This window comes from Mizuhopecten yessoensis, unplaced genomic scaffold (genome assembly GCF_002113885.1).
Source record: "Mizuhopecten yessoensis strain PY_sf001 unplaced genomic scaffold, ASM211388v2 scaffold10275, whole genome shotgun sequence".
Classification (NCBI taxonomy): Eukaryota; Metazoa; Mollusca; class Bivalvia; order Pectinida; family Pectinidae; genus Mizuhopecten; species Mizuhopecten yessoensis.
This window is the reverse complement of record NW_018408465.1, coordinates 2323288-2350356: the sequence shown is the minus strand read 5'-3', so window position 1 is coordinate 2350356 and position 27069 is coordinate 2323288. Positions and strand designations below refer to the sequence as shown.

At 36.8% G+C, this 27069-nt stretch overlaps 1 protein-coding gene across 7 annotated transcripts in view; it reads right to left on the bottom strand.

The window, feature by feature from the left end:
* LOC110459893 (1-phosphatidylinositol 4,5-bisphosphate phosphodiesterase eta-2-like) overlaps positions 1-27069 on the bottom strand; it is a 67150-nt gene that overhangs the window by 21488 nt on the left and 18593 nt on the right. For 6 of the 7 annotated variants that reach the window (XR_002463941.1, XM_021512367.1, XM_021512366.1 and 3 more), the window contains 7 exons: positions 20682-20752; positions 17941-17952; positions 11724-11875; positions 10494-10623; positions 2553-2665; positions 1513-1579; positions 760-850 (listed from right to left, as the gene is read on the bottom strand). Coding sequence is in view for 6 of the 7 variants with exons in the window: in XM_021512367.1 (XP_021368042.1) it covers positions 760-850; positions 1513-1579; positions 2553-2665; positions 10494-10623; positions 11724-11875; positions 17941-17952; positions 20682-20752 (636 nt within the window). In the remaining variant the exon portion in view is untranslated. The remainder of the gene's footprint in view (positions 1-759; positions 851-1512; positions 1580-2552; positions 2666-10493; positions 10624-11723; positions 11876-17940; positions 17953-20681; positions 20753-27069) is intronic. The other variant, XM_021512364.1, reaches the window with a different exon arrangement.

The following is a 27069-nucleotide window of genomic DNA, read 5'->3' as shown; positions in this document are numbered from 1 at the left end:
ATATGGTCTGATATCTCCCTTATCTATAGAGCTCATATGGTCCTGTCTCCCTTATCTATAGAGCTCATATCTCCCTTACCTATAGAGCTCATATGGTCCCGTCTCCCTTATCTATAGAGTTCATATCTCCCTTATCTATAGAGCTCATATGGTCCTGTCTCCCTTATCTATAGAGTTCATATCTCCCTTATCTATAGAGTTCATATCTCCCTTATCTATAGAGCTCATACGGTATCATATTTCCCTTATCTGTAGGCCTTATATGGTCATCTGTCTCCCTTACCTATAGAGCTCATATGGTCCCATATCTGTAGGCCTTATATGGTCATCTGTCTCCCTTATCTATAGAGCTCATATGGTATCATATTTCCCTTATCTGTAGGCCTTATATGGTCATCTGTCTCCCTTTTCTATAGAGCTCATATGGTCCCATATCTGTAGGCCTTATATTGTCATCTGTCTCCCTTATCTATAGAGCTCATATGGTCTCATATTTCCCTTATCTGTAGGCCTTATATGGTCATCTGTCTCACTTTTCTAGAGAGCTCATATGGTCCCATATCTGTAGGCCTTATATGGTCATCTGTCTCCCTTATCTATAGAGCTCATATGGTCCCATATCTCCCTTAACTATAAAGATAAAATTGCCCCATATCTCCCTTATCAATAGGGCTCATATAAACCTCTATCTCCCTTATCTATAGATTTCATATGGTCATCTATTTCCAATATGTATAGGGCTTATATGATCTTTCTTACCTATAAGGCTCATATGGTCATCTAACTGTAATTGTTTCTGAGGCTCATACGCTGCGATGACCTCGTTGACATCGTCCTCCTGCATGGTCACCTGGAAATAATCATGTGGTTAGGATTTTATTGTAATGATTGAAGGAGATATAAATAACCCATTCCACCTTTGCATAAAACCTCTAAAAAACTGAAGTACATTCAGCTTAAAACAATGTATCATTTACACTTTTCACAGAACTTTTGAGATACCAGAGTACATTTAATTCAAAACATTTGAAAGCCTCACAATTTGCTGGGCATCTAATTTGATTTTCATTGATTATTGCAATAAAAGCTATATGGATCCACTTTTCAAACAAACAGGAAAACACACAAAGACAGAGACACACAGACAGACAACACCTAATTCATATGGTCTCATATATCTCCCTTATCTATAGAGCAGAGTTATGGACAGTACAAAGGATACAAATATTAAAATGCTTAACTAATTTCAAATGGAATACAAGGTTGCATTTTTAATTGGATATTCTAAACATGCTGATTTCTGTTGATGTTACATTGTCCAAGCAATTTCTAGGCAACAGGTTCAATGGTTTACAAGAGGAATTAATATTTCCCAAATCTCCATGAGCAGAGGACAGAGGTATACAAACTACTGATTTGTTGATTTGTGTATTGCCCCCGCCCCTCCCTACTTCTAAGAGTGGTTATTCATGTAATTATAAGAAATCTTGTAACAAAACTACAGCACCCTACCTTTTGGTCATTTTTGAGGAAGCGCTGGAGATCTAGGCAGTCCATATACCCTTTACCGCCATCATATCTGTAAGGGTCAAGGTAGTTATACATGTAAAGGTCAAGGTGGTTATACATGTAAAGGTCATGGTGGTTATACATGTAAAGGTCATGGTGTTTCTATGTGTAAAGTTCAAGGAAGTTATATGTGTTAAGGTCAAGGTGGTTATACACAGAAAGGTCAAGCTATTTATACATAGACAGGTCATGCAATAGCCATTAAAGGTAGTTATATGTGTAATGGTTACATGTGGTTATGCATGGAAAGATCAAGCTATTTATACATGGAATGGTCAAGCTGGTATACATTTAAAGGTCAAGGGATTATAGCAAGTACTGGTCAAGTATGTCTATTGAATAGGAACAGGTATGACTGTAGCTCCAAGGGTGATTTTATCAGATGTCACTTGATTATAAGGACCCAAAGGTTGACGGTCTCAGTCGACACCAAGGGTGATGGACAGTACAGAGGATACAAATATCAAAAGGCTTGACTTATTTCTCGAATGGAATACAAGGGGGCATTTTTAATTGGATAGTTAAAAGATGTTTATTTTTTTTAATGTTTCATCGTCCAAACAATTTGAAGACAACAGGTTCAATGATTTACCAGAGGAAAATTTCTCCACAATCTCCATTAGCAGAAGACAAAGTTATACAAACTAATACCTGAGGAACATTTTCTTGATCACTGGCCCTTTGTCTCAACTTTGAACATACCTTTGAGTAGATGATAAAACTGTACAAACTTTTACCTAAGGAACTTTTCTGTTTTGGCCCTCTCTGTTACTAGTGTATGGAACAGTAAAAACTATTACCTGAGGAAAATTTACTCTATCTCCGAACTCTTTGTTACTAGAGTATAGAACATTACAAACTATTACCTGATTAATTTTCTTTGTCCTCTCTGTTAACAGAGCATAAAACAGTATAAAACCTGAGGATTATTTTCCCTATCCAACCTCTCTGTAAGCAGAAGACAGAAGTGTACAAACTATTACCTGAGGAATATTTCCTCAACCTCCGCCCTCTCTGTGAGTAGATGATAGAACTGTACAAACTCAGCATTGTCCAGGCGAGACCTGCCTTTACCAGACTTCTCTGTGTCAGCTTTCTGGAAAAAATAGAATTTAAATTTGAATTGACAATTATTAAATATTGTTACAAAAATATGATTAAGGAAGTAGCTTTGTGAACCAACTGTGTCAGCATTTCCTCAATGTCAACACATAATGACAAATCAAATCTAGAAATTACTAGTTATCATCTGGTGACCATAGTTTTCTCCCCTTTCATAATGATCAGTGTGACAATCTGGTGACCAGAGTTTTCTCTCCTTTCATATGATCAGTGTGACAGTCTGGTGACCCGAGTTTTCTCCCCTTTCATTAAGTCAGTGTAACAGTCTGGTGACTAGAGTTTTCTCCCCTTTCATTACGATCAGTGTGATGGTCTGGTGACCCGAGTTTTCTCCCCTTTCATTATAATCAGTGTGACAATCTGGTGACCAGAGTTTTCTCCCCTTTCATAATGATCAGTGTGACAGTCTGGTGACCAGAGTTTTCTCCCCTTTCATAATGATCAGTGCCACAGTCTGGTAACCAGAGTTTTCTCCCCCTTCATAATGATCAGTGCGACAGTCTGGTGACCAGAGTTTTCTCCCCTTTTATTATGATCAGTGTGATGGTCTGGTGACCAGAGTTTTCTCCCCTTTCATTATAATCAGTGCGACAGTCTGGTCCCATTCATTATGATCAGTGTGACAGTCTGGTGACCTGATAAGAGTTTTCTCCTGTTTCATTATAATCAGTGTGACAGTCTGGTGACCAGAGTTTTCTCCCCTTTCATTATGATCAGTGTGACAGTCTGGTGACCTGATAAGAGTTTTCTCCCCTTTCATTATAATCAGTGTGACAGTCTGGTGACCAGAGGTTTCTTCCCTTTCATTATAATCAGTGTGACAGTCTGGTGACTAGAGTTTTCTCCCCTTTCATAATGATCAGTGAGACTGTCTGCTGGTGTCTATTTCATACTGTAGAGATTAAGGTGTTTAGGTTTGAACGCGTGTCTAACAGCACCATGTGGTTAACATACAGACCTTGACATGGGCTAGGGAGAAATAAATCTCAACAGAAAATATATACTAAGTATATGTATATACAAATGTATATCATATAGACTGCCTATAAATAACTTAATATAGGACACAGGTGTAAAAATATGTACCTCTGTAAATAATGACCAGGTACATCACAAAGGGAGACCTGTACGCTGTTGTTTACTGCTGTGGCCTTTAGTCAGCCTTGACACTTCGTCCTGTTATACACCTCAGAACAAATAACATTATTGTTTATGTAGAGAAGACTATGTCAGGTGACTTTAGCTTGTTGAATAATGTTTTTGTTTTTCGTTTTTGTTTTGTGGAATTATTTAAGAGTTATAGCCGTAAGTATGTAAGGGCCAATATTAAGAATACAGGGATCCCTTATGACTTCAATTAAAGATTGTTATGCTAGGATCTCTCCTACACTTCTCTGATTTAGTGCGTTAAGCATCCATGTTGCTTTGCTTACCCTATACATAGCTTTGGTAGATTTTTTTTCCAAAACACAGCATTTTCCAGCCACAAGCTATTAATTTTTACCCAGCCTTCTATTCTTTTAAAGCTAGCTCCACAATTTCAATTATAGTAGTTATCAGATCTTTGAATCAAACCTGAAAGGCGGTACTGTCTAATTCAAACATTTTGTCTCCAGGTCTGAATCAATAGATTTTGTGTAAAAAGCTTGCTTTTCTCTCTTTGCTACAGGTCAGCTAGAGGTCAAACCTTCAACTACAAATTACTAGTTTTGTGCTCTACTGACTGAAATTCTACCTTACAAGTGACTAGATAGTTCTTCACTGTGACATACTCCCTCCCATTCCCTGGAAAGGCAAAAGACCTTCCAAGGTGCCACCATGATAAAAAGAGAAAGGTTTAGAAGATTATTATCTTAAGTACCAAGGCTTCTACATGGGTGCCAAGGTAACCAAGGTCACTTTTCCTAAGTGCTTTTGTTAGGGGTTACACCCAGGACAATAGAATACTAAACCAGTGCTCCACTGATTGTGCTACAGGAAAATTCCCTCTGGTGGAGGCAGTGAAAAGCGACTGGATGGGGTTCACTACTGTGATATTAGCTGAAAAAGTTAAACATTTTGTGACAAAAATGTCTAGTTTCAAAAATCAATTCAAAATAGTTACCAACAGATAGGCTTATTATTATTTTATGAACTGAATATGTTTAGTTCATAATAGACAGGTTAGCAGATTTTACAATTTTATACCAAAAAGCATTAAAGAATAAGCTTCATTTGATATAATGTAATGACTCAAAGCTTAGTAAACATAGTTATAGGATTAACCCTATCACCACTGTAGACTATAATGGACTTATCCATATCAATGCATGGTAGCAGTCTACTGAAGTTACATAGGGGTGAAAGGGTTAAAGGACAACTCTGGAGGGTGACATTGTGATGGATACTTTGAAATCTAGATAAAACATCCCAGCATGACAAAGCCTAAATACTTTTTTTTGGCTATCTATGATTTACTTATATTCTACATTAAAGGTGCTGTGATGCTGAAATTCTGTAGGTCGTAAGACTTTCCTCAAACAGTGCCATACATTAGGTAGGACAGAAATTCTCCCCGGTCTAATCACATTTCTGGTCCATTTGTGGCCTGATACCAGTGTAAATTGGATGCCTACCACAACACAATGGTGCTAACTTATCCGATTATTGGACATAGACAAGACAGAATGGACAGAAAGACTCGTGTCAGCAGCCAAGCTTTGCTAATGTAACACGGAATGAATGAATATATGTCGTTTGTATTTGACTACTGTCGGCAGTCGAGCTTTGCTTATTACACAGAATGAATATATATCGTCTGTTTTGGAAGTGGAAGCAGACATCTGTTAAGTACGCTTTCAGGCCAGCCTTACGAGAGCTTTCTTTTTCCGATGACCTTGTAATAAGCTCACTCCCAATAAAAAGCCCACCTCTTTGTTAAACAAAATTTGAGTTTCTGTCTAGAAATACGCCCTTTCTGTATCAGAGATCGGAGTCAGGGATCCATCTATTCCAGTTTATCCTCATTTCCACTTAATTACATACCCCTTCATCACAGAAGTCAATTACATCAGTGTCATCATATTTGGAATAAAAACCCACTACAACCCCTATAACCTAAGGTGACATCTACCCTGACATAATACATGTTATATATATGTATAGTCACTAAATAATTTAGTTAATTTCACTAGTGAATAGATACCTAGACAAGGTAAACACAAAAGGAAATCATTGATCAGGTAAACACAACCGCTAGACAAGGTAAACACTATATCTCAAGTACTGGATGGATCTTTCTGAAATTTCATATGTACTTACAGCACCTACCATGAAGTGCTATATCTTTACTTCATATCAGTTATTTTAAACATATTCAGATACAAACTACAGGTAATCCAATCACTTGACCAGGTAATAGAAACACAACCACTAGACCAGGTAATCACTACAGGTTATCTTATCATTGTACTAGGTAAACACAACCACTAGACCAGGTAAACACTACCACTTGACCAGTTAATCACTACCACTAGACCAGGTAATCACTACAGGTGATCTTATCATTATACTAGGTAAACACAACCACTAGACCAGGTAAACACTACAAGTGATCCAATAACTTGACCAGGTAAACACAGCCACTAGACCAGGTAAACACTACCACTAGACCAGGTAAACACTACCACTAGACCAGGTAAACACAACCACTAGACCAGGTAAACACTACAGGTGATCTAATCATTATACTAGGTAAATTAAACCACTAGACCAGGTAAACACTACAAGTGATCCAATAACTTGACCAGGTCAACTCAGCCACTAGACCAGGTAAACACTACAAGTAATCCAATAACTTGACCAGGTAAACCCAGCCACTAGACCAGGTAAACCCTACCACTAGACCAGGTAAACACTCCCACTAGACAAGGTAAACACTACCGCTATACCAGGTAATAACTACCACTAGACCAGGTAAACACAAGCACTAGACCAGGTAAACACTACAAGTAATCCAATAACTTGACCAGGTAAACCCAGCCACTAGACCAGGTAAACACTGCCACTAGACCAGGTAAACACTACAAGTAATCCAATAACTTGACCAGGTAAACCCAGCCACTAGACCAGGTAAACCCTACCACTAGACCAGGTAAACACTACAGGGGATCTTATCATTATACTAGGTAAACACAGCCACTAGACCAGGTAAACACTGCCACTAGACCAGGTAAACACTACAGGGGATCTTATCATTATACTAGGTAAATTAAACAACTAGACCAGGTAAACACTACCATTAGACCAGGTAAACACAACCACTAGACCAGGTCAACACTACAAGTGATCCAATAACTTGACCAGGTAAACACCGCCACTAGACCAGGTAAACACTACAGGGGATCTTATCATTATACTAGGTAAATTAAACCACTAGAACAGGTAAACACTACAGGTCATCCAATAACTTGGTCAGGTAAACACTACAGGTAATCACTACCACTAGACCAGGTAATCACTACCACTAGACCAGGTAAACACTACCACTAGACAAGGTAAACACTACCACTATACCAGGTAATAACTACCACTAGACCAGGTAAACACTACCACTAGACCAGGTAAACACTCCCACTAGACAAGGTAAACACTACCACTAGACCAGGTAACCACTACCACTAGACCAGGTAATCACTACGACTAGACCAGGTAAACACTACCACTATACCAGGCAATAACTACCACTAGACCAGGTAAACACTCCCACTAGACCAGGTAATCACTACCACTAGACCAGGTAAACACTACCACTAGACCAGGTAATCACTACCACTAGACCAGGTAAACACTGCACCAATAGACCAGGTAAACACTGCAGGTGATCCAATATTTAGACCAGATAAACACTGCAGGTATTCAAACCGCAACTTACCCATGAAAAATTTATACTCCCTGTTACATAATATGTGAAACAAAGGGCCTTTGATGAGGAATTGTCTTTCACTCAATACATATGTATTGCACGGAAACATTATGATAATCGCTACCTGTACATCTAATGGGCGAGTATGATTGGTTGGATACAGGTGAGACTCCTGAGTTTGAGTCAGTCATCAAATGTCAGTTGTAAACTGTAACAATGCTTTAAGTGACAACAGATTACCATGTCACATTTTAACAGTATATTTACCGTATGAACACCATAGGGATGAAGTAGACCGACACTGTTCATGAATATTGATGACATCCTTACACCTACAGCCTTAATGGTTGGTCTGTGTGGTGAATAGGCAGAAACGTTCCCGATCAGCTTCCCAGGAAAAATCACGACTTTCACTTTAATGCAGTCGATAGAGCTACAGATTTACTAGAGCGCTGCATATGTTTTAGCAATAATAAGCCGTGTTAATGTCAGCATTTGTTATTTACATGTATTAAGTATGTCTTCAGTCATGGAAATAAATTCAATAATACTTTTACTATAAGCTATACTAATGTAGCGAAACTGGACTGGGTCGATTGTCGGCGACCCGAGTTACTTAGCTAAATTGGTAGAGCGCCCGTCTAAAGTTCTGAGGGTCCCGGGTTCGAAACCCCAGTCTGGCAGTGCAATTTCCCTTTCCTGTTACAGTGATGCCTGTGACTAACCCTTTTTTCAAGCATTGGGTGAAAGCTTGGCAAGGGTATGATAATATTATGATACACTGTAAACTGGGAAATATCATCGTTAGTGTTTCACCTTTTATAAACTCTAGCAGTAATGATTATGAGGGGAAATTTATCGTGACAGCAAATACATATAAGGAAACAGCTTACTTTATCTAGTAATTGTATGTGGACGGCAGAATTTAACTCATTGACCCCTGAAGACACATCTGAACTCTTCCAATTCAAAGGTTGGAATAGTTCATTATGAAATTTCAGGGGTGAATGAGTTAATTCAACACTGGGCAAACAGGGACTTTACCAGTGAAGGGTAAATATTTGATTACGTAAAAGTTTCCTGGTCTGTTGTGAGTTTGATTTGTGTTATCTCAGCAAAATGTCACGATAAAAAGTTATCACGACACTGAAACAAATAACAAAGTATAATTTCATAATAGAAATATAATATTTACAATTCTGACATTGAATAGTCATAATTATAAGGGACCGACACAGCCTGCTAAAGCCTTCGAGCTAACTCATTCACCCCTGAAGACACATTTGAACTCTTCCAATTCAAAGGTTGGAATAGTTCATTTTGAAATTGCAGGGGTGAATGAGTTAAACATTAAACTGTGGTGAGTAGCATAGCTCTAAACTTCCCATTAACAGAAGCTTCATGGCACCTACATTTGTATTTCCAAAGATAAGCTATTAGATATCTTGGTGTTTAATTTCCTCCTTGTTTCCTGTATAAGTGATTGTGACTTCCTCATAGATCAAGCTTCGGGCCATTACCATGACCTGACAGCTATTACAGAGCCCATGTAATCAAAAAGTCAGGCTAGAACCTCCAAGGCTATACCACATCCATGAATACACTATACATTGATTTATAATCTTGAATTTTCATTTAAGCTGTAATTATTATGTTCTAAGTATAAATTTCTATTACCTGTACAATATTTTTCATTCTGAACTAAATGTTGGTGTGAATTATATTCAAAAGTCATATCCTAAAAGCAGCCATATTTTGATGGAAAACATTAAGTTATGTTTCACGATAGATATTTCAGACTGCTAAGTCTGATATTGTAAACTTGTTAATGCAAAACCAGTGTTCTCATTAAAAGGCATTAGCCTGCTACATTCATCAACTCTGAACCAGCTAATTTCTTCAGAATGTGTATAGGTTAACTTTATAGCATGTAGATGAGACCCAACCATCTATTTTAAAACTTAGTTAGAAAACTGGTTTAAAATTTATTTAAATTCCAGACATCATAAAAATCAATAGGAATATTTTCATTCTTAAAATAATTTAGCTCATTATCTCATTCTCCCCTGAAGTTTCATAATGAACTATTCCAACCTTTGAATTGGAAGAGTTCAAATGTGTCTTAAGGGGTGAATGAGTTAAAATTAATTATTCAGTCTACAGGTTTGATCTTCCTTATTAGATTTGTCTTATATTCACCCAACTTAACACTTAATTTTCAACAGATCTGATAGGCACACAAACATATATATAGAAACTGTTTTGAATTGAATTCAAAATCTTAATTAACATCTAAATAATTTACGTTGCTGATTGCCTAAAGATTTGACGGTAACCAAAATCTTGATTTGTGCATACATAGGTATTTATCCACACAGAGTAAACTTCCCACATGTCAATATTAAAGGTTTGTAAAGGATTGCCTCATTTACAATCGATTCTGTTACACTGAGAGGAAGCATTGATGCAGAAACTATTACAGCACAGAATCATATATAACGATCACAGAGTAATGATTTTTCCTAGAATTAGGTAAATTATCGCCCTGTTATTAATAACTAGTCTTATAGCCAGAGCAGTAACAAAACAAAGGATATGTGTGACCTGTTAAAATGAAAGTTGTGTCAGTCCTGTAGGAACGGGACGACCCAGCTGGATCAAGTAGCTGTACCACTGCAGGTTATTTTAACCTAGATATTAATTACTGTCGCCTCAAAAGCTTTCCGCATGAATTACTTTTTACAACATGTAATGAGAGAAAATGTAGATGTGACTTGTACCCTTCAAATCCATAACTTATATACATTCACAGAGGATCTCTCTAGTTTTAATTATTTTTCGGAGACAAACCTGAATGTTTCAACAAATTCTAAAGATTTTTCCTTGAGCGATAACTTACATCAAATAAGGCTTTGACGTATTTTTTATCCATGTCGGCATTCAACTGCTTCAGAAGCTTCATGACTTCCTCAAAGTCCAGACTGCCGTCGTTGTTTTTATCGGCCATATTGAAGGCATCTTTGATCCATGTAGATCGTGTTAAGGAAATTTTATACATAAAATGTTGAAACCAGCAATAAACTAGAAAATCTACTTTAAAGTGTGGTTTAAAACATAACAAAAACAAAATGGACATCACCTAAAGAAAATTGACAGTTCTAAACATTTTAAGGTATTGCTTTCTTTCTGACACTGAAATATTCTAGAAAGGATTTGTAAGTTTGGGCCAGAAAACAAAAGTGAAACAGACAGGGAGTAAAGTTAGGACTATGATCAGACACAAAAACTAGACAAATTGGAAGTAAATCAACTCATTCACCCCTGAAATTTCATAATGGACTATTCCAACCTTTGCATTGGAAGAGTTCAAATGTGTCTTCAGGGGTGAATGAGTTAAGGACCAAGACACAACATAAGTGCAGATGGGGACTAATGCAGGGCTAGGACACAAGAGTAATTGTAGATGGTATGTTGGGTGGGGGGGAGGAGGTTGATGTGTCCTAGCCCATCATCCTTCTTCGCTATATAATGTACACAAGTGTAGGACATCAATAGTAAGTAAACATTTCTAGGCACTATCTACATAATGATCAATTTGTTATTGCCATTACAGTAATGAATCAATATACACAGCCCCAGACAACTACCCTGACGAGTCCAATAAAAACATGTCATTAGACATTATACCACTGATAACGCATCTTCAAAACCTAATTATGTATTCTCCACGTTACTATCACCAGTGTATCATAATGAATCCATATCAATGTAATATAAATTGATACTAATTAAAACTCCAGTCAGACATGAGGAAACTATCCTAGGTCTACTGGATTTCATAACTAGCCCTGAAAAAATATAAAACGGAAATTTCCACTGCAGCGAAGCAAATTTGTAAAATGATATCCTAAACAGGTTTTTTTTCATAGTTGTTTTGAAAGCTATGAGATCTTTTATCTACCTGTACTCAAAATCTAATGGAATAGGAAACACAAAATACTTTTTAGTTTATTGAGCCTGACTGTGTAGCTGCAACTTCATGTGTTAAAGATAAATGAAACCTGTCTATAACTAATGTTACATTAAGGATCTTTGTGTATATAAACTTAAAGTAAAAAAAAAAGGATATCTGTCTGCCTGCTGTTTCTGGTCCATGTACTGTTCCATGTGAATGGCGAACTGGATGCCCTTGACCCACATGTCCCGCTCGTATATGGAGTTGGAGTACAGGTACAATACCTCATGGTTGGCTCCAAATATCACTGCGAAGCAACGCCCTCTCTGTCGAATACAAAACAACAAATACTCATGGTCAGTAAAATGCCATGCCTCTTCAGTCAAATACATGATAAAATATTCAATGTCAAGGTCAATACAAAGCAATACCCCATCTACCAAATATATAACAAAAATATTCAAGTCAAGGTCAACATGATGAGCAGAATATACTGCATCGCTCTTTGGAGGAAGTTGATAGTGTTTCTAATCATTTGATGTAGGAGTCAATGTGATGACAGTAGACCTAATGTTAAATATGCAGATTTGGATATGGTTCTAGGAACAGTGTTCAGACTTCATTGATAAGAACCATCAATGTTCTGATGATGGTTGATGGTTCTGTATACTATTTCATCAGTGTCCCGCTATGAAGAGTTCATAAGGTCATGAACTGTGATTATAAGATAACCATTGAAAACAGATGCCAAACAAACAAAAAGAAACAATATATATATATATATAATATATTTGGAATAAGATATGTAATATACATTTGCTTTCGAACACTACCAGTTCTATCAAAAATCTGTTCAAAGTAACCCCGTTCAAGTAGTAATTATCTCCCTTGGTGCCACTGAACAGCCAGTTTTTGTATTTGATGGTCATAGTAACTATAGTAAATTTTACTGACAGTTTCTAGTATAATAGCACATTTGTCTCAATATTTTTCCTTAAAATTTTCTTAAGTCTCTGTCAATTAGAAGAAATATACAAAAAATATGTGTGAATTGTTGAATATTTGTATCGCATTTCTTCATGATGATAAGTAAAATATACAGCGATATGATTTGTTTCTCTGATGTGAATAATGTACAAGTGCTTCTGTTACAGTGGGTTCACTGGTGCCCTCCCTTGTAGAAATACACACCGACAGGTTTGTGAAGTCAACATTGTCAGACATTTAATAAGACTTAACAGCCACTATTAGAAAACACTTAGACCAGATTGAGTCATTTATTTGACAGATGTGGTAAATACTTTTGTCAGCGTACACAGTAAACTCTCTGTGTTACAGACCAGCCAGAAGTAGGAGATATGGTGACAGCCTCCAGCTCACATGTCTGGTATGTTCCATTCCCCCTCTCCCTTTTCAGCCCCCTATACCCTCTCCCTTTTTGGCTCCCTCCCCTCTTCCTTTCGAGCCCCCTCTCCTCTTCCTTTCCAGCCCCTTCCCCTCTTCCTTTTTGGCCCCCTCCCTCCTTCCTTTCTAGCCCTATCCCCCTCCCCCATCCTCCACCCCCATCCCCCAAACACACACCCACACATAAGTAGGGTGTTTCCAGTGTAAGGAATTAAGTTATTGAATAGTGCTTATTGCATGAAGACAATCTTGAAAATATTAGAAGGTAACTGGTTGAATCATTATCATGTAGATGTTGGAACATTTTTCTTACATTCCAGTAGACCTGTTACAGATAAAAACATTGTAATTTCATATTTTAAGATTACAGACTTTTAATTTTTGGTGAATATGTGGTTATATATGGACTTCATCTCTGTTAATATTGCTTTTTCAGGTTCATATAATCACATATTCACCTCAACGAAAGTCCACAATTGACCAATCATTATGCTGATGCATGTTATTGTACATGTAATATTTATTGAACATACATATTTATTTTGAGTGATTGCTTTCCTCTCTAATATTTGATCTATGACAACTGGACTGTATACATCAGAAATATGAAAATTCACCTCTTAATTATACACAGTGAAAACCTGTCTAAACTTAACAATATGTAAGGATCAAACTTTCCTCCAGATTAGGCAGGTTTTCAGAATAGTCAGTTTATACAAAAATGTACACACTGAGGCCTAGGTTTGGAGGCAATCAGACAAGTTATAAAAGTATACAGCTTATTACATTGTATAACCCAGTGTTACATAGCAATGTATAAAGTGAGACCAACCTGATGGTCTGAATTATAGAGGTCACCAGATTATATAACCCAGTGTTACATTGAAATGTATACAGTGAGACCAACCTAAAAGTCTAGATTATGGAGGTGACCAGTGTATACAGGTTATATAATTACCAGATTATATAACCCTTGTTACATAGAAATGTATACAGTGAGACCAACCTAAAAGTCTATATTATGGAGTTGACCAGTATATACAGGTTATATAATTACCAGATTATATAACCCCTTGTTACATAGAAATGTATACAGTGAGACCAACCTAAAAGTCTATATTATGAAGTTGACCAGTATATACAGGTTATATAATTACCAGATTATAGAACCCCTTGTTACATAGAAATGTATACAGTGATACCAACCTAAAAGTCTATATTATGGAGTTGACTAGTATATACAGGTTATATAATTACCAGATTATAGAACCCCTTGTTACATAGAAATGTATACAGTGAGACCAACCTAAAAGTCTAGATTATGGAGGCGAACAGTTTATACAGGTTATATAATTACCAGATTATATAACCCAGTGTTACATAGAAATGTATACAGTGAGACCAACCTAAAAGTTTAGATTATGGAGGTGACCAGTGTATATTTACATTCTGTGTTGCATTTGCCTATATGTCATTAATAAACCAAATTGCATTATATGAGACTTTATTATAAGCGCCATTCTAAATACAAAATTACCAAGTTTGTCAACGTCATCACACAGGGGATCGGTTTCGTGATTTTGAGTTATGCATCACATCAGTGAATAACCACAACACTAAAATTCAGCATTTCTAAAACCTTGTAAAAGTCGAGGGTATCGACAAGGTTTTAAAATGTGTATAAATACCTTTTTAAATGTTGTGTTTTTTCAGTGATGTCATCCATTACTCAAAATCACGAAACCGAGCCCCTGTGAACGTCGTCTGCTAGCGATGCTAATCTGACCGATTAGACTTGGAATCTATTTCAAACGAAATGTCCTTGGAATCATTATCACCTACTGAAAGGACCACTTTAATTAAACGTTTCCGAGTATATATGCTTCTGAAAATAACGTAATATTCCAGTCGAAGGAAACAAAAGCGTTTCCGAGGAAACCAATCAAGTCCGTTCAGCGCCGCATCACTTCAAAATACATGTAATCTATCAATGCACGAAAAACAGCTTTAATTTCAAACAAGCAGAGGTTATGTAATCATTAACAATTTTTCAACATATACACACTTATATGAAATAAATAATAAAGTTAAGTTTGTGTTCAAACCATTTTATGTGCATGTGATTTTCAATGACACGAGGGACTATATTATTTCTTCTGGAAATGTCGGCTGTTCTGAATTTGAACTTACTGACGTCACTGATATGATAAGTGGGAAATTCAAATGTATTTTTGCTTCAGTTACTATACAAAACAAACTATATACATATAAATGTAAATATTAGCATTGAACTGTTACCAGATGCATTATACAGTCGATATGAATGCAATTTGGGTGACAGATAAATAGAATGTCGCCCGTTAGGTAATACAGGTTATATAATTACCAGATTATATAACCCAGTGTTACATAGAAATGTATACAGTGAGACCAACCTAAAAGTCTAGATTATGGAGGTGACCAGTTTATACAGGTTATATAATTACCAGAGTATATGACCTGTGTTACATAGAAATGTATACAGTGAGACCAACCTAAAAGTCTAGATTATGGAGGCAACCAGTGTATACAGGTTATATAATTACCAAATTATATAACACCCATTGTTACATAGAAATGCAAGCAATGAGACTTAGTGGAGGGGCTGATTAATGAAAAAATACTTAGGTGTCTGGGTAATTGTAGTAACTGCACAATGGTATATATAACTGAAGATTTGGTTTCGTTTTATTAGGTTAAACATCCCTTCATAAAGGATGTGCCTCATGTGTGTAATACATGTGGTTAGGTATGCTGAAGGTGATATGTTGGTGCATTTGCCCCTTCTGATAGCACAGACCTGGTGCCAACTTTAGAGTGCTATCTCACTGAAATACCATGCTGAAGGCGGCCTGCACAGTATTCCACCCAATCGCATTATACTGACAATGGGTTATCCAGTTGTTGCAATCACTCTAAATGATGGACATTTAGCAGGGAATAAAAACTAACATTTAAAGGACTTTTTTATGTCCCAACCTGACAAGTACTTGATTGAATTTAAAAATCTACGACAAAGTTTGAATCCCATTCATAAATAATGAGTAAGATATGTTTGGGAAACCCGTTATACACTGTATTTTCGGACTCAAGGTAAAGGTCAAAGCGGCAGAGATATGCAACCGGAAACCATTATTTTAGTTCTAAAGGTCACAGTCAGGGTGCAACACATCGCCTTCCCATGATGTACCTATGTGCAAAGTCTGATGCCAATTCGTGAAATAATGAATGAAATGTGCTCCACAGTAAGAACGAACGGTTGGATGGACACATGACGCAAATACTATATAGCCCTGATCACTCGGGGGTATACATTGTAAATATAAGTAGCATTGGTATATAACATGGAGGGTCAAGACTGTGTATTTACAACACTCAGGCTGGATCTGACAGGAAGGCTTCCTCATGTGAAACCAAATGATGACAGCTGACATTGTAAAGCATATAACACGGACCTTGACCCTAAACTGACCTTTCACTGGCTGGTGAGAGGAACTGAGCGCAGCTTTGACAACTGGACAGTTTATACAGGTAGTTAATTCCATGCTGCGATATAGGTATATATACCGTACATGTACCTGTACTATTAGAGTGAATGGTGCATACCTACGTAATCTACATGTACCTATAATGTCAGAGTGAAGGACGTATACATATACAACCTGTCAGTTTCAATATGCAACAATACCTAACACCCAGTGTGCTATAAAACCTGTCCCTGTATATGTGTCCCTGTATATGTATCCCGTGACACTTTACAAGCAATACAATGTACAAATACTCTTAATACAGTGATAAAGGGGATGTTGGATCAGCTATATATATATATATATATAGTGTAGTTTCACTGTAATGTCACCTCTTATTCTTCACGGTAAAGTGAGGGTGTAATAATGCTTCAGTTCTTGTATTCTGAGAGGGAGTCAGTGAGGTTAACCCTTTCACCCCTAGGTAACTTGAGTAGACTCTACCATATATTCATCTGGAAGAGTCCATTATGGTCTACAGTGATGAAAGGGTTAAACCAGTCCTTGTGTTCTATAGGGGAATATATAATTAGCTTGGACAAGCTATGTATATATACCACACACACTACTGATGTTATTGTAACTCATCTATGTTACAGTGTGTCTGATTGGTTTAAACACATCACATGACAGCTGGGGATGACAAACTAACAAATCTTCCCCACACACTTCTTCACATGATGCCTGCAAGTAATCCTGATAATCTTTTCTGTTTTGTGAAGACAACAATTAAGTGAGATATGAATGAGCAAAGGGAAACAAATAAAAATGCTTCCCTAGTACAAGGAAATGTATTGTACATGTATAACTAAGAATTAGCATGTAAGCAGCTCCCCTTCTACTCCTGTAATTATTTCCTCAAAAAAGGCATTAATTAAAATTGGGGAAAATAAACAGTGCACAGTGTATATAACTGTTATAGCTGATATCTGAGTTTTGTTAATGTGGAAAATAAAAAAGTAAAGATAAGCCATTTAAATTACACAAGACTTAAAAGTATGGAAAATTTGCTCCATTTGTGAAGTCGAAGGTGTTTAATTTCCCCGATTCATAACATATTTTCAACACTTTCCATAACAGTGACAACCTGTTGGATTTTCATGTTTTAATTCTTTAAATATATAGCCATTATTGGAAAGCGGTGAAAATTTAAAATTTAAAATGCGAAAGTTCAAATGTGTTAAAAAAACAACATAAATGTCCTCAGTTAAAATTCCTTTTAAACACAGACACTGCAAAAGTTGTGTGCGGCCTAATGTTAACGGCACATTATAGTTAGTGATATCAGTAGATAGAATTATTAGTTGAAGCTAACAGTGTAACTGTATCATCAAATAATCAAAAATGTTTCGGGTATAACAGTGACTAACAAGGTCACACAGAGACCAGGTGGTCATTTATACAGCTACAATCTTACTTACCAGTGCTGGCGTCTACACAAAATAAAGGTAAAAAAAAAAAATCACTCTATAAAGTTTTTGTGTGGGTCCATACATTGTGTGATAGGCTGAGTGTGGGTCTATACATTGTGTGATAGGCTGAGTGTGGGTCCATACATTGTGTGATAGGCTGGTTGTGGGTCCATACATTGTGTGATAGGCTGGCTGTGGGTCCATAAATTGTGCGAAAGACTGGTTGTGGAACCAAACATTGTGAGATAGGCTGGTTGTGGGTCCATACATTGTGTGATAGACTGATTGTGTGTCCATACATTGTGTATAGACTGATTGTGGGTCCATACATTATGTATAGACTGATTGTGTGTCCATACATTGTGTATAGACTGGTTGTGGGACCAAACATTGTGTATAGACTGATTGTGGGTCCATACATTGTGTATAGACTTAGTGTGGGTCCATACATTGTGGATAGACTGATTGTGTGTCCATACATTTTGTATAGACTGATTGTGGGTCCATCCATTGTGTATAGACTGAGTGTGGGTCCATACATTGTGTATAGACTGATTGTGTGTCCATACATTGTGTATAGACTGATTGTGGGTCAATACATTATGTATAGACTGATTGTGGGTCCATACACTGTGTATAGACTGATTGTAGGTCCATACACTGTGTATAGACTGATTGTGGGTCCATACATTGTGTATAGACTGATTGTGGGTCCATACATTGTGAATAGACTGATTGTGGGTCCATACATTATGTATAGACTGATTGTGGGTCCATCCATTATGTTATAGACTGATTTTGGGTCCATACATTGTGTATAGACTGATTGTGGGTCCATACATTGTGTATAGACTGATTCTGTGTCCATACATTGTGTATAGACTGATTGTGGGTCCATACACTGTGTATAGACTGATTGTAGGTCCATACACTGTGTATAGACTGATTGTGGGGCCATACACTGTGTATAGACTGATTGTGTGTCCATACATTGTGTATAGACTGATTGTGGGTCCATACATTGTGTATAGACTGATTGTGGGTCCATACACTGTGTATAGACTGATTGTGTGTCCATACATTGTGTATAGACTGATTTTGGGTCCATATATTGTGTATAGACTGATTGTGTGTCCATACACTGTGTATAGACTGATTGTGGGTCCATACACTGTCTATAGACTGATTGTGGGGCCATACATTATGTATAGACTGTTTGTGTGTCCATACACTTCGTATAGACTGATTGTAGGTCCATACACTGTGTATAGACTGATTGTGGGTCCATACATTATGTATAGACTGGTTGTGTGTCCATACACTGTGTATAGACTGATTGTAGGTCCATACACTGTGTATAGACTGATTGTGGGTCCATACACTGTGTATAGACTGATTGTGGGTCCATCCATTATGCGACAGACTGGTTGTGGGTATTTTTGTTACAGGTCAACCATACTTTCGTAATAATGTAGGTAAAAGCCCAAGTGTACATTTTTCCCGTATATAAATGTGTGAAGGAACTGACAACACCATACAGCAAGCCTGTAATCATATCTGATGTGACACAGATAAAGTCAGCTGACTTCTATATGACAGAGTATAAAGAATCAGAGCAGTGTCTTATGATATATAATAAATAACTCCTTGTTATATAGACATTCTAACCTAGGAAGATGTTTTAATGTGATAAACCAGACAGTTGAGAGCTACTTAAATTTCATAACAGTTGTCAAGGTCATACACGCCGACAGCGACAGAACACCGGCTTCAGTCAGTGAGATGTAGGCTTCAGTCAGTGAGATGTAGGCTTCACTCAGTGAGATGTAGGCTTCAGTCAGTGGGATGTAGGCTTCAGTCAGTGAGATGTAGGCTTCAGGCAGTGAGATGTAGGCTTCAGGCAGTGAGAAGTAGGCTTCAGTCAGTGAGATGTAGGCTTCAGTCAGTGAGATGTAACCCGCATGGGTGGAATCATGTAGGTGAAAAACCCGTAACCAAACAAACAAACAAACAAGGTCATATAATGTGTACCACAACACTGCAGGTATCAAACATAATATGTATATACTTCACACAGAGGTCGTATCAATGTCAAACTAAAATGTCACCGGTAATAGGAGTGTCAATGCCAGATAATGCACATCTTACTTTCAATGTAATACAACAAACTGGATCTAGACATAAATATTGTTATTATATGCATGAACATTTCTCGCAATCATATTGGTTGGATCCTCTACACGTGACCAGTCCTCAAAAACTCATGTAGACTGGTTATCCGGTGAATATCAATTTCTAAATATAGCCTCTGTTAATATCACTCTTTCAGGTCCATATCACATCATATTCACCAGCACAAAAGTCCATAATTGTTTAATATTGTATAATAGGTTATTAATTATGTGAGGATAACCGTCCTGTAGTTAATTCTAACATTGAGCGCCGATACGCATAATCCCACATGTGTCATTCTCTACTTTCTGTTTTGGTACAGCAAGTCACTTCCAGTTGAAGGAACTAAGGTTTTGCAAGATTGAGGTATCGTCATATCATAGCTTTATTAGAGTGGGCTTAAAATTAGTTTTAGGGAGATAAAAACAAGTAGTGTTCCAGTCCAGGACGAAATGGCCATTAATATCACATCTTAATTATATATCAACTGGAATATCTGAACTGCATTCTACAAATAGAGGTACAGCTTCATATCTGAGTTAAAGAAATAAAGCTTCATGTATTAAAACGTAACTCACATCAAAAGGGTCCAATCTTTTGGAGTAATCCTTTTCTCCGTCCCGAACTTCACGGATCTTGGAAATTTGCCCTGAAAAGAACATCAAACTAGAATTATGGTTCAATCCAGGTATAATTCATAATCATTTACAGAACCAGCAATTTGTCTGAGAAGTTGGTCTAACACATCCTAGGCTGTAGCCTAAAGGTGGTGCATTCATACAGGTGGTTTTGATAAATATTGTAGCACATTTCTTTTTGCAGTTTTGCTAGAAAGATCGTTTTCATCTAATGTGTATTCACGGTACAATGAACTGATACCTTGGGTATGTAGCTCACATGGATAAAGAATACAGTTTACCTCTACAACATATACAACAGGTACATGTACCCTGACAACACATATAAAAGTTGATATTGTTCTATCACCTCACATGACAGTCTATGGGAAACCAATACTGGTATGATACCTGAATGATCGATTATCTAAGTATACTCAGTTATCTCCCCTAAAAATACCAGTATCCTTGTTTTGATGCAAAAGAGAGCTATATTACAGACCACTTATATCATCAAACAGGACATCAATATATACAATGGAGTCAGTCATATCGCATTTCTTAAGCTGTCAAAACAATAAAAAAAATCTTGTTTTAAATTGCTTGTTGTCTTAATTAGTCTTTTGTAAAATTATTCACTGTATCTTCCATACTCGATCATAATAATTTTGAATTCCAAGCAAGGCATATTTTATTTTCAGATCCAATAATTAGGAAATCACTCCTGTTATTGTGTACCTGTAATAAATAATGTATGTCAGTCACACAATTGACATTGAGAGCAGGTTCAGATAATGATTCATACCGCACCTATCCATCAATTCAAGGTGCCCAGGTATGTCACATTCAAACCTATTTACCTGTAAGTATTTGTCTACTTTATACCTGAAATCATGCAGAGAACCACACCATAGGAACCAACACTTAGCTAAAACTGATTAAAGAGATTTTACTAGTATATATATCCTTCAGGTAGAAAACACTCCCATTTGTTAAATGGAATATAAATACACTTTCGGGTATCTATAATCCTCTGAACTTATTAATGAATCATACCACTGTTGAAGTTGATGTGTTATAAACATCATGTGTTATATGAACCTATCAGTCCTGAGATCATTGGAACTATGCCTCCTTAACCCATGAATGAGAACTATATGTCAGCAAACACTAATAAACTTGTCAATAGAGTGCAAATATATGCCATAATGGCTTTTCACAAATTTGTGTGGGCACAAGGTCCGGGAGTATTTCACCTTTTATATCAAATAATATTTGTTAGGTCGTGATAGTTGTAAGCTATTTTGGACACCCCTCATTTCTTATTTAAAAGGTGCATGTCTACGTACAATACCCGTAAAACTTAATTTGGACTCGTACTGAGGAATGATGGGATGAGATAAAATTATGTCAACTACTGCTTCATGGATCAAACTAGCAACTCAAAGTTCCCCCAGTCTGCTATTCTACCAGCTGACTGAAGGGAAGTTTCCTCCCACCCAAAGCTGTGATCCTATGTTCAAATGAAACCCACTTCACACGTATATATAATCACAGCCACTAAATCACTTCTGAACCCAAGTTATTTAAATTTCTACCACTTTGCCGTATTATGGAAAGGACACGGTTATTTGAATGGTGCCTTTCCCAATGAGTGAGTTTCAAAATACTCTGAGAGCAGCAATGTTGAGTGAAGTTGGAGAAGGTTTTTATATCCTGAGGCGTCCCTAAGGGTTTATACCTGAGGGGTCTACCTTTGTGTCACAAGTGATAACTTATACATAGACATGTGGTACATTTGTAGTTTTTTTTCTCTCAAAATAATTCAATATATGTTTTGTAGACAAGTGGTACAGATATTATCCAAAGGAGCATCAATACATGTTCCTTAGACGAGTGGCACAATAAAAAATGAGTTTTAAACCTAAACAGTATTTTAACATGTAGACATGCAGCCAGCAGATTTAATTAGGAGCAAGATTTGAGAAGACACAGGTGTTGGTCTACAGATGCAGGTTTATCTCTGAACAACGATCCTAACTTTGAAATAATGCCCACGTTTCACCATTAGTTCAAAATTTCCTGACTTTATGTGCACATTAGTAAATGAAACACCTGTTGTACATTTTTAAGATAATTGCATATCGGCTTAACCCTTAAACCCCTATGTAACTTTAGTAGACTCTACCATGCATTTTTATGGTTGAGTCCATAATGGTCTACAGCGGTGAAAGGGTTAAGTAAGTGCAGCAGACAATGCATGTGGACACTTCAGATACTTGGCATAGCAGTCCCTATGTCTCCTTACAGCACTCGGCAGTCTTAACTTGTACCCCCTACCATCCATCAAACTTCAAGTCTCAAGCATGTTAAATAGATGGCCCAGAAATAAGACGTCCATTTTTGCTTGTCTGTTAAAAATGATTTGTTTTAAGTGATGACAGCACATGTTATAGTTAAAACTGATAACCTACAACTATCTCAGTCGGTAGGAAGGAATTTTTAAGTCAGAGTTTGTTTATTGTAATTCTTTCAACACTTGTGGAATTAATCATGTGTGTGAAAAATGACCTCCATGGGAAAATTATCTGTTTAAACTTCTATACACACTCTTGTCCCTGTTACAGGTAACTCGCATTGTACAATAATTAATATCTCGTATTTAAAGTCACAGTCATGGAGAAATTGTTGACATAATTAATTGCCGAAGTAAGAGGTAGTATCCTTGATGAAAGATAGTTATCACCAAATCATGCAGATATAAATATACTGCTTTTACATGGACTTGGGCAAGTCTACAATTCTAAGTGAAGTACATTAATTGGATAGCGTTTACCTCGTCATCCTTTTCAAAAGATCTCAATGCTAATAATTATATAATTATACATTGGGCAGATCGGTCAAGTGGTTAACACTCCGGCCTTCTATGCAGACGGTCAGAGTTCGATCTCCGAAATTCGCCGTATGCATGGAATATTTAAAAAAAAAATCTCCTGCCCACACAACTCCAACAACCCAGGTGGAGTATAAATTGGTCTGGGGTGGATGTTGCAGTATCTGTGCTGTAGTATTCAAGTGAGGTGTCACTATAAATGGTACCATTTGAAGCACAGTCCCACTACAAACATCTCCAACACACATGGAGGCATACACACATAGGGAGATATGAGCCAGGTGGCATAGGACTAGTAGCTATAGTTAGCCCCTGATAAGGCAGCACCTGTGAATTCCTCAAAAATTGCATCGATTGTATTAATTGTATATATCTATGTACTGTAAAGCGCTTTAGAGTGGCTTATTCTAGCTAGATAGGGCGCTATATCAAATGTTGTATATTATTAAGAATTAATTATTGATCTACAACCCAAAAACTCTTATTTTAGATATAACCTATATAAAACATTGTTTTTAAAAGAAAACTGAAAACAGCTGGTATTCAAAATGTACATTAAATATTGAACATGGTTTAAATAAGTCATTTTCAAATAAAAGGATATGTATCGTTCAAATGTTGGAAATGAACCATTGTTCAGTAACAATAATGTCTATAATATAGGAATGTTTATAGGAAATAGATCTATTGACTTTTATCTGAAGTTTTCCACTCGACAGGTATACAACAGTGTAGGAATTCCACACTATTAATTACACATTGACTCCACAGAAGTCGACGTGCTGCCTACACAGCTGGATTGAGATGATGTCAGATTGCAATTTACACATGATGAAGGAATAAAAGGCTACACACACATGCTGCTGTGTGATTGATCAGATTGCAACAGCCTCATTAAATATCACTGAATTTTGCCAAGCGTATAATTTTAGGAATGACTTTGATTTTAAGTATAAGGCAGATGTCAATGAAAGCTGACTTTTCCTTCAAAACCACATCATCCAGAAACCATCAGCTAATCACCCTACAACAGCCCCGTGAAAGCATTAAACATTTGTCAATTTGGCTACAGAAATTGAGGGACTTAGAAAGTATAATGTTTCATTGAAACTCAATCATTCCTTTAGAAGATGTCTTCAATATACCATCAACCAATCAGATAGCACCAGCCTAATTAAATATGCACAAATTTGACAGAGCATTTTAATCAACATCTGATAATTTCCCAGAAGTTATTATCTGGAAGTAAATCTGTATGAAATCCAAGATGACCTCTGCCATGGCAACCATATTGAGTTTAGGATCCAACTTATTATTAAACTTGAGTGGGTAATTGATAGACTACAAGTATTTGTAAGAAGTTTCAAGGAAAATCATGCATTCCGTCAAGAATCATTGCACGGAAACCACTTAAAAGTTGTCAAAACCAAACCATGGCCACTGGTGGCCATATTAGATTTCAGATTCAGGTCAATACCAGGATGAAGCACCAAGTAAGATACCTTAAGTATTGGGAGTTTCATGACAATCCAACCATTTCCTGAAGAGTTATACTGCACAGGACCACTTCAGGAGCCACTCGTAGCCATGATTAAATCAGATCAAGGTTTGAAATAGGGATTGGAGTGAGTCATTCAGATACCTGAAGTATTTGTGGGGCATTTCATGAAATTCAAATCATCCCCCTTCCCCCCCAACACTTAATGCACAGAACAACTTAAGGTGCAAAATTCCCAAGATGGACACTGGTAGCCATGTTGTATCTTATCAAAAATTTAAAATATTTAACTTGGGCACTATAAGATTTTGAAGCAAATTTTATAGGAGTGATACCTATAGGTCACAGTGTCAGCCCACACAAAAAGGGCAAAGTCGTATCACATGTACGTTTATTTGACAAATCCTGATGTGTATTTCACTACATAACACATGAGTCAGGAGCAAGCAAATAGGTCTTCTTCCCACACTGGTTATAATATGTAAATTAATTTTTGGTGACACCACCTAGATAGAGTGTACCGTTAGGTAAAGTCATATGTCAACACATAAAACATGTTACATTGGCATGGCTTATAAACATCTCGGGGTTATAGGGCTTTATTGGAAGTATTACTTTTAATAAATATATTTACAAAATATGATATTTGCTTCCGTGCATCAATAAGTTATAAAATCATCATACACATTTCCTGTCAATTGCCAAACAGTTCAATTCAAAAGTTAAAGATTTAAATTGGCATTCAGAATATATATAAGAGGCCTGAGAGTTCCTTCATCCCACACCAGGTTTATAACAAAAACCAGCTGGAATTTTTTTATCGACCAAGTCAATACTTTAGGTTTCATATATTATTCATTAACTCATTTACCCCTGAAGACACATTTGAACTCTTCCAATTCAAAGGTTGGAGTAGTTCATTATAAAATTTCAGGGGTGAATGAATTAATAAACAATGTCATTCTTTACAAGGATTTTTTCTATTTTCTGTTCTGTGTTTGTAAAATGCTTGTAAACCACCTAAATAGGTTCTGTATGAGGTAAAGCAAGCTTACATATTCTTTGTAGGTTAATGTCTGAGGGACAACAAGGCTACACAGGAGGCCCGGTAGTCTAGTGGTAGGACGCTTGGCTTGTGACCGAAGGGTTGCGGGTTCGAGTCATGGCACTGTGTTGTATCTTTGAGCAAGATACTTTACTCCGCTTGTTCCAATCTACTCAGCTGTAAATGAGTGACGTGGTTGGGCAGCACTAGAATTGTTGAATGCTAGCTGTAAGCGCTGAAATGGCAGCTCCGGCTGTATTGCTCCCCAGGGAGTTGAGAAATATATTGGCTGGTTACAAAGGCCCTATATAACCACGGATAATAATTTGTGAACCGCTTTGAGACGACCTAAGAACTAGGTTGTGATCAAGCGGTAATTATAAGAACCTCAAATTATTATTATAATTATTACTACACAAAGATCCGTTTTAATTGGTCACTTATTAAATAAGGTCTCAGACACTACTTTGTAGACTGCGCTAGGGAAAAGGTACAAGTTTTTAAGAAATATCCGTGTATGGACTTCTGGCTTCAAATTTACACAGATTTTCAATGTAACATTTGTATAAGGACCATCACAATTATGCTGTGTTCACATTGCAGTTGTTAGTTACTATAGAACTTAACAATATTTAATATTCTTTAGAAAAAAAGGTCCCCACTTATATTATACACATGCTTTTTTTTACAAGTAAAATTTTGGTCGATTGTAGGGGAGTGCAAACTTCCCTTTTCATTCAAAAATGAAAGAATACAGGCATGCAGGCAGTTAATTTCAGATCTTAATGGCGCTCTGTTTTGTTGTTACTATGTCAAATGTCCTGACTACAAAATATTCAAAATGGAAGTAGTGGTGGCATTTCAGCAGATAATGATGCACACCACATTGAGATACCATCCACTTATGGAATCC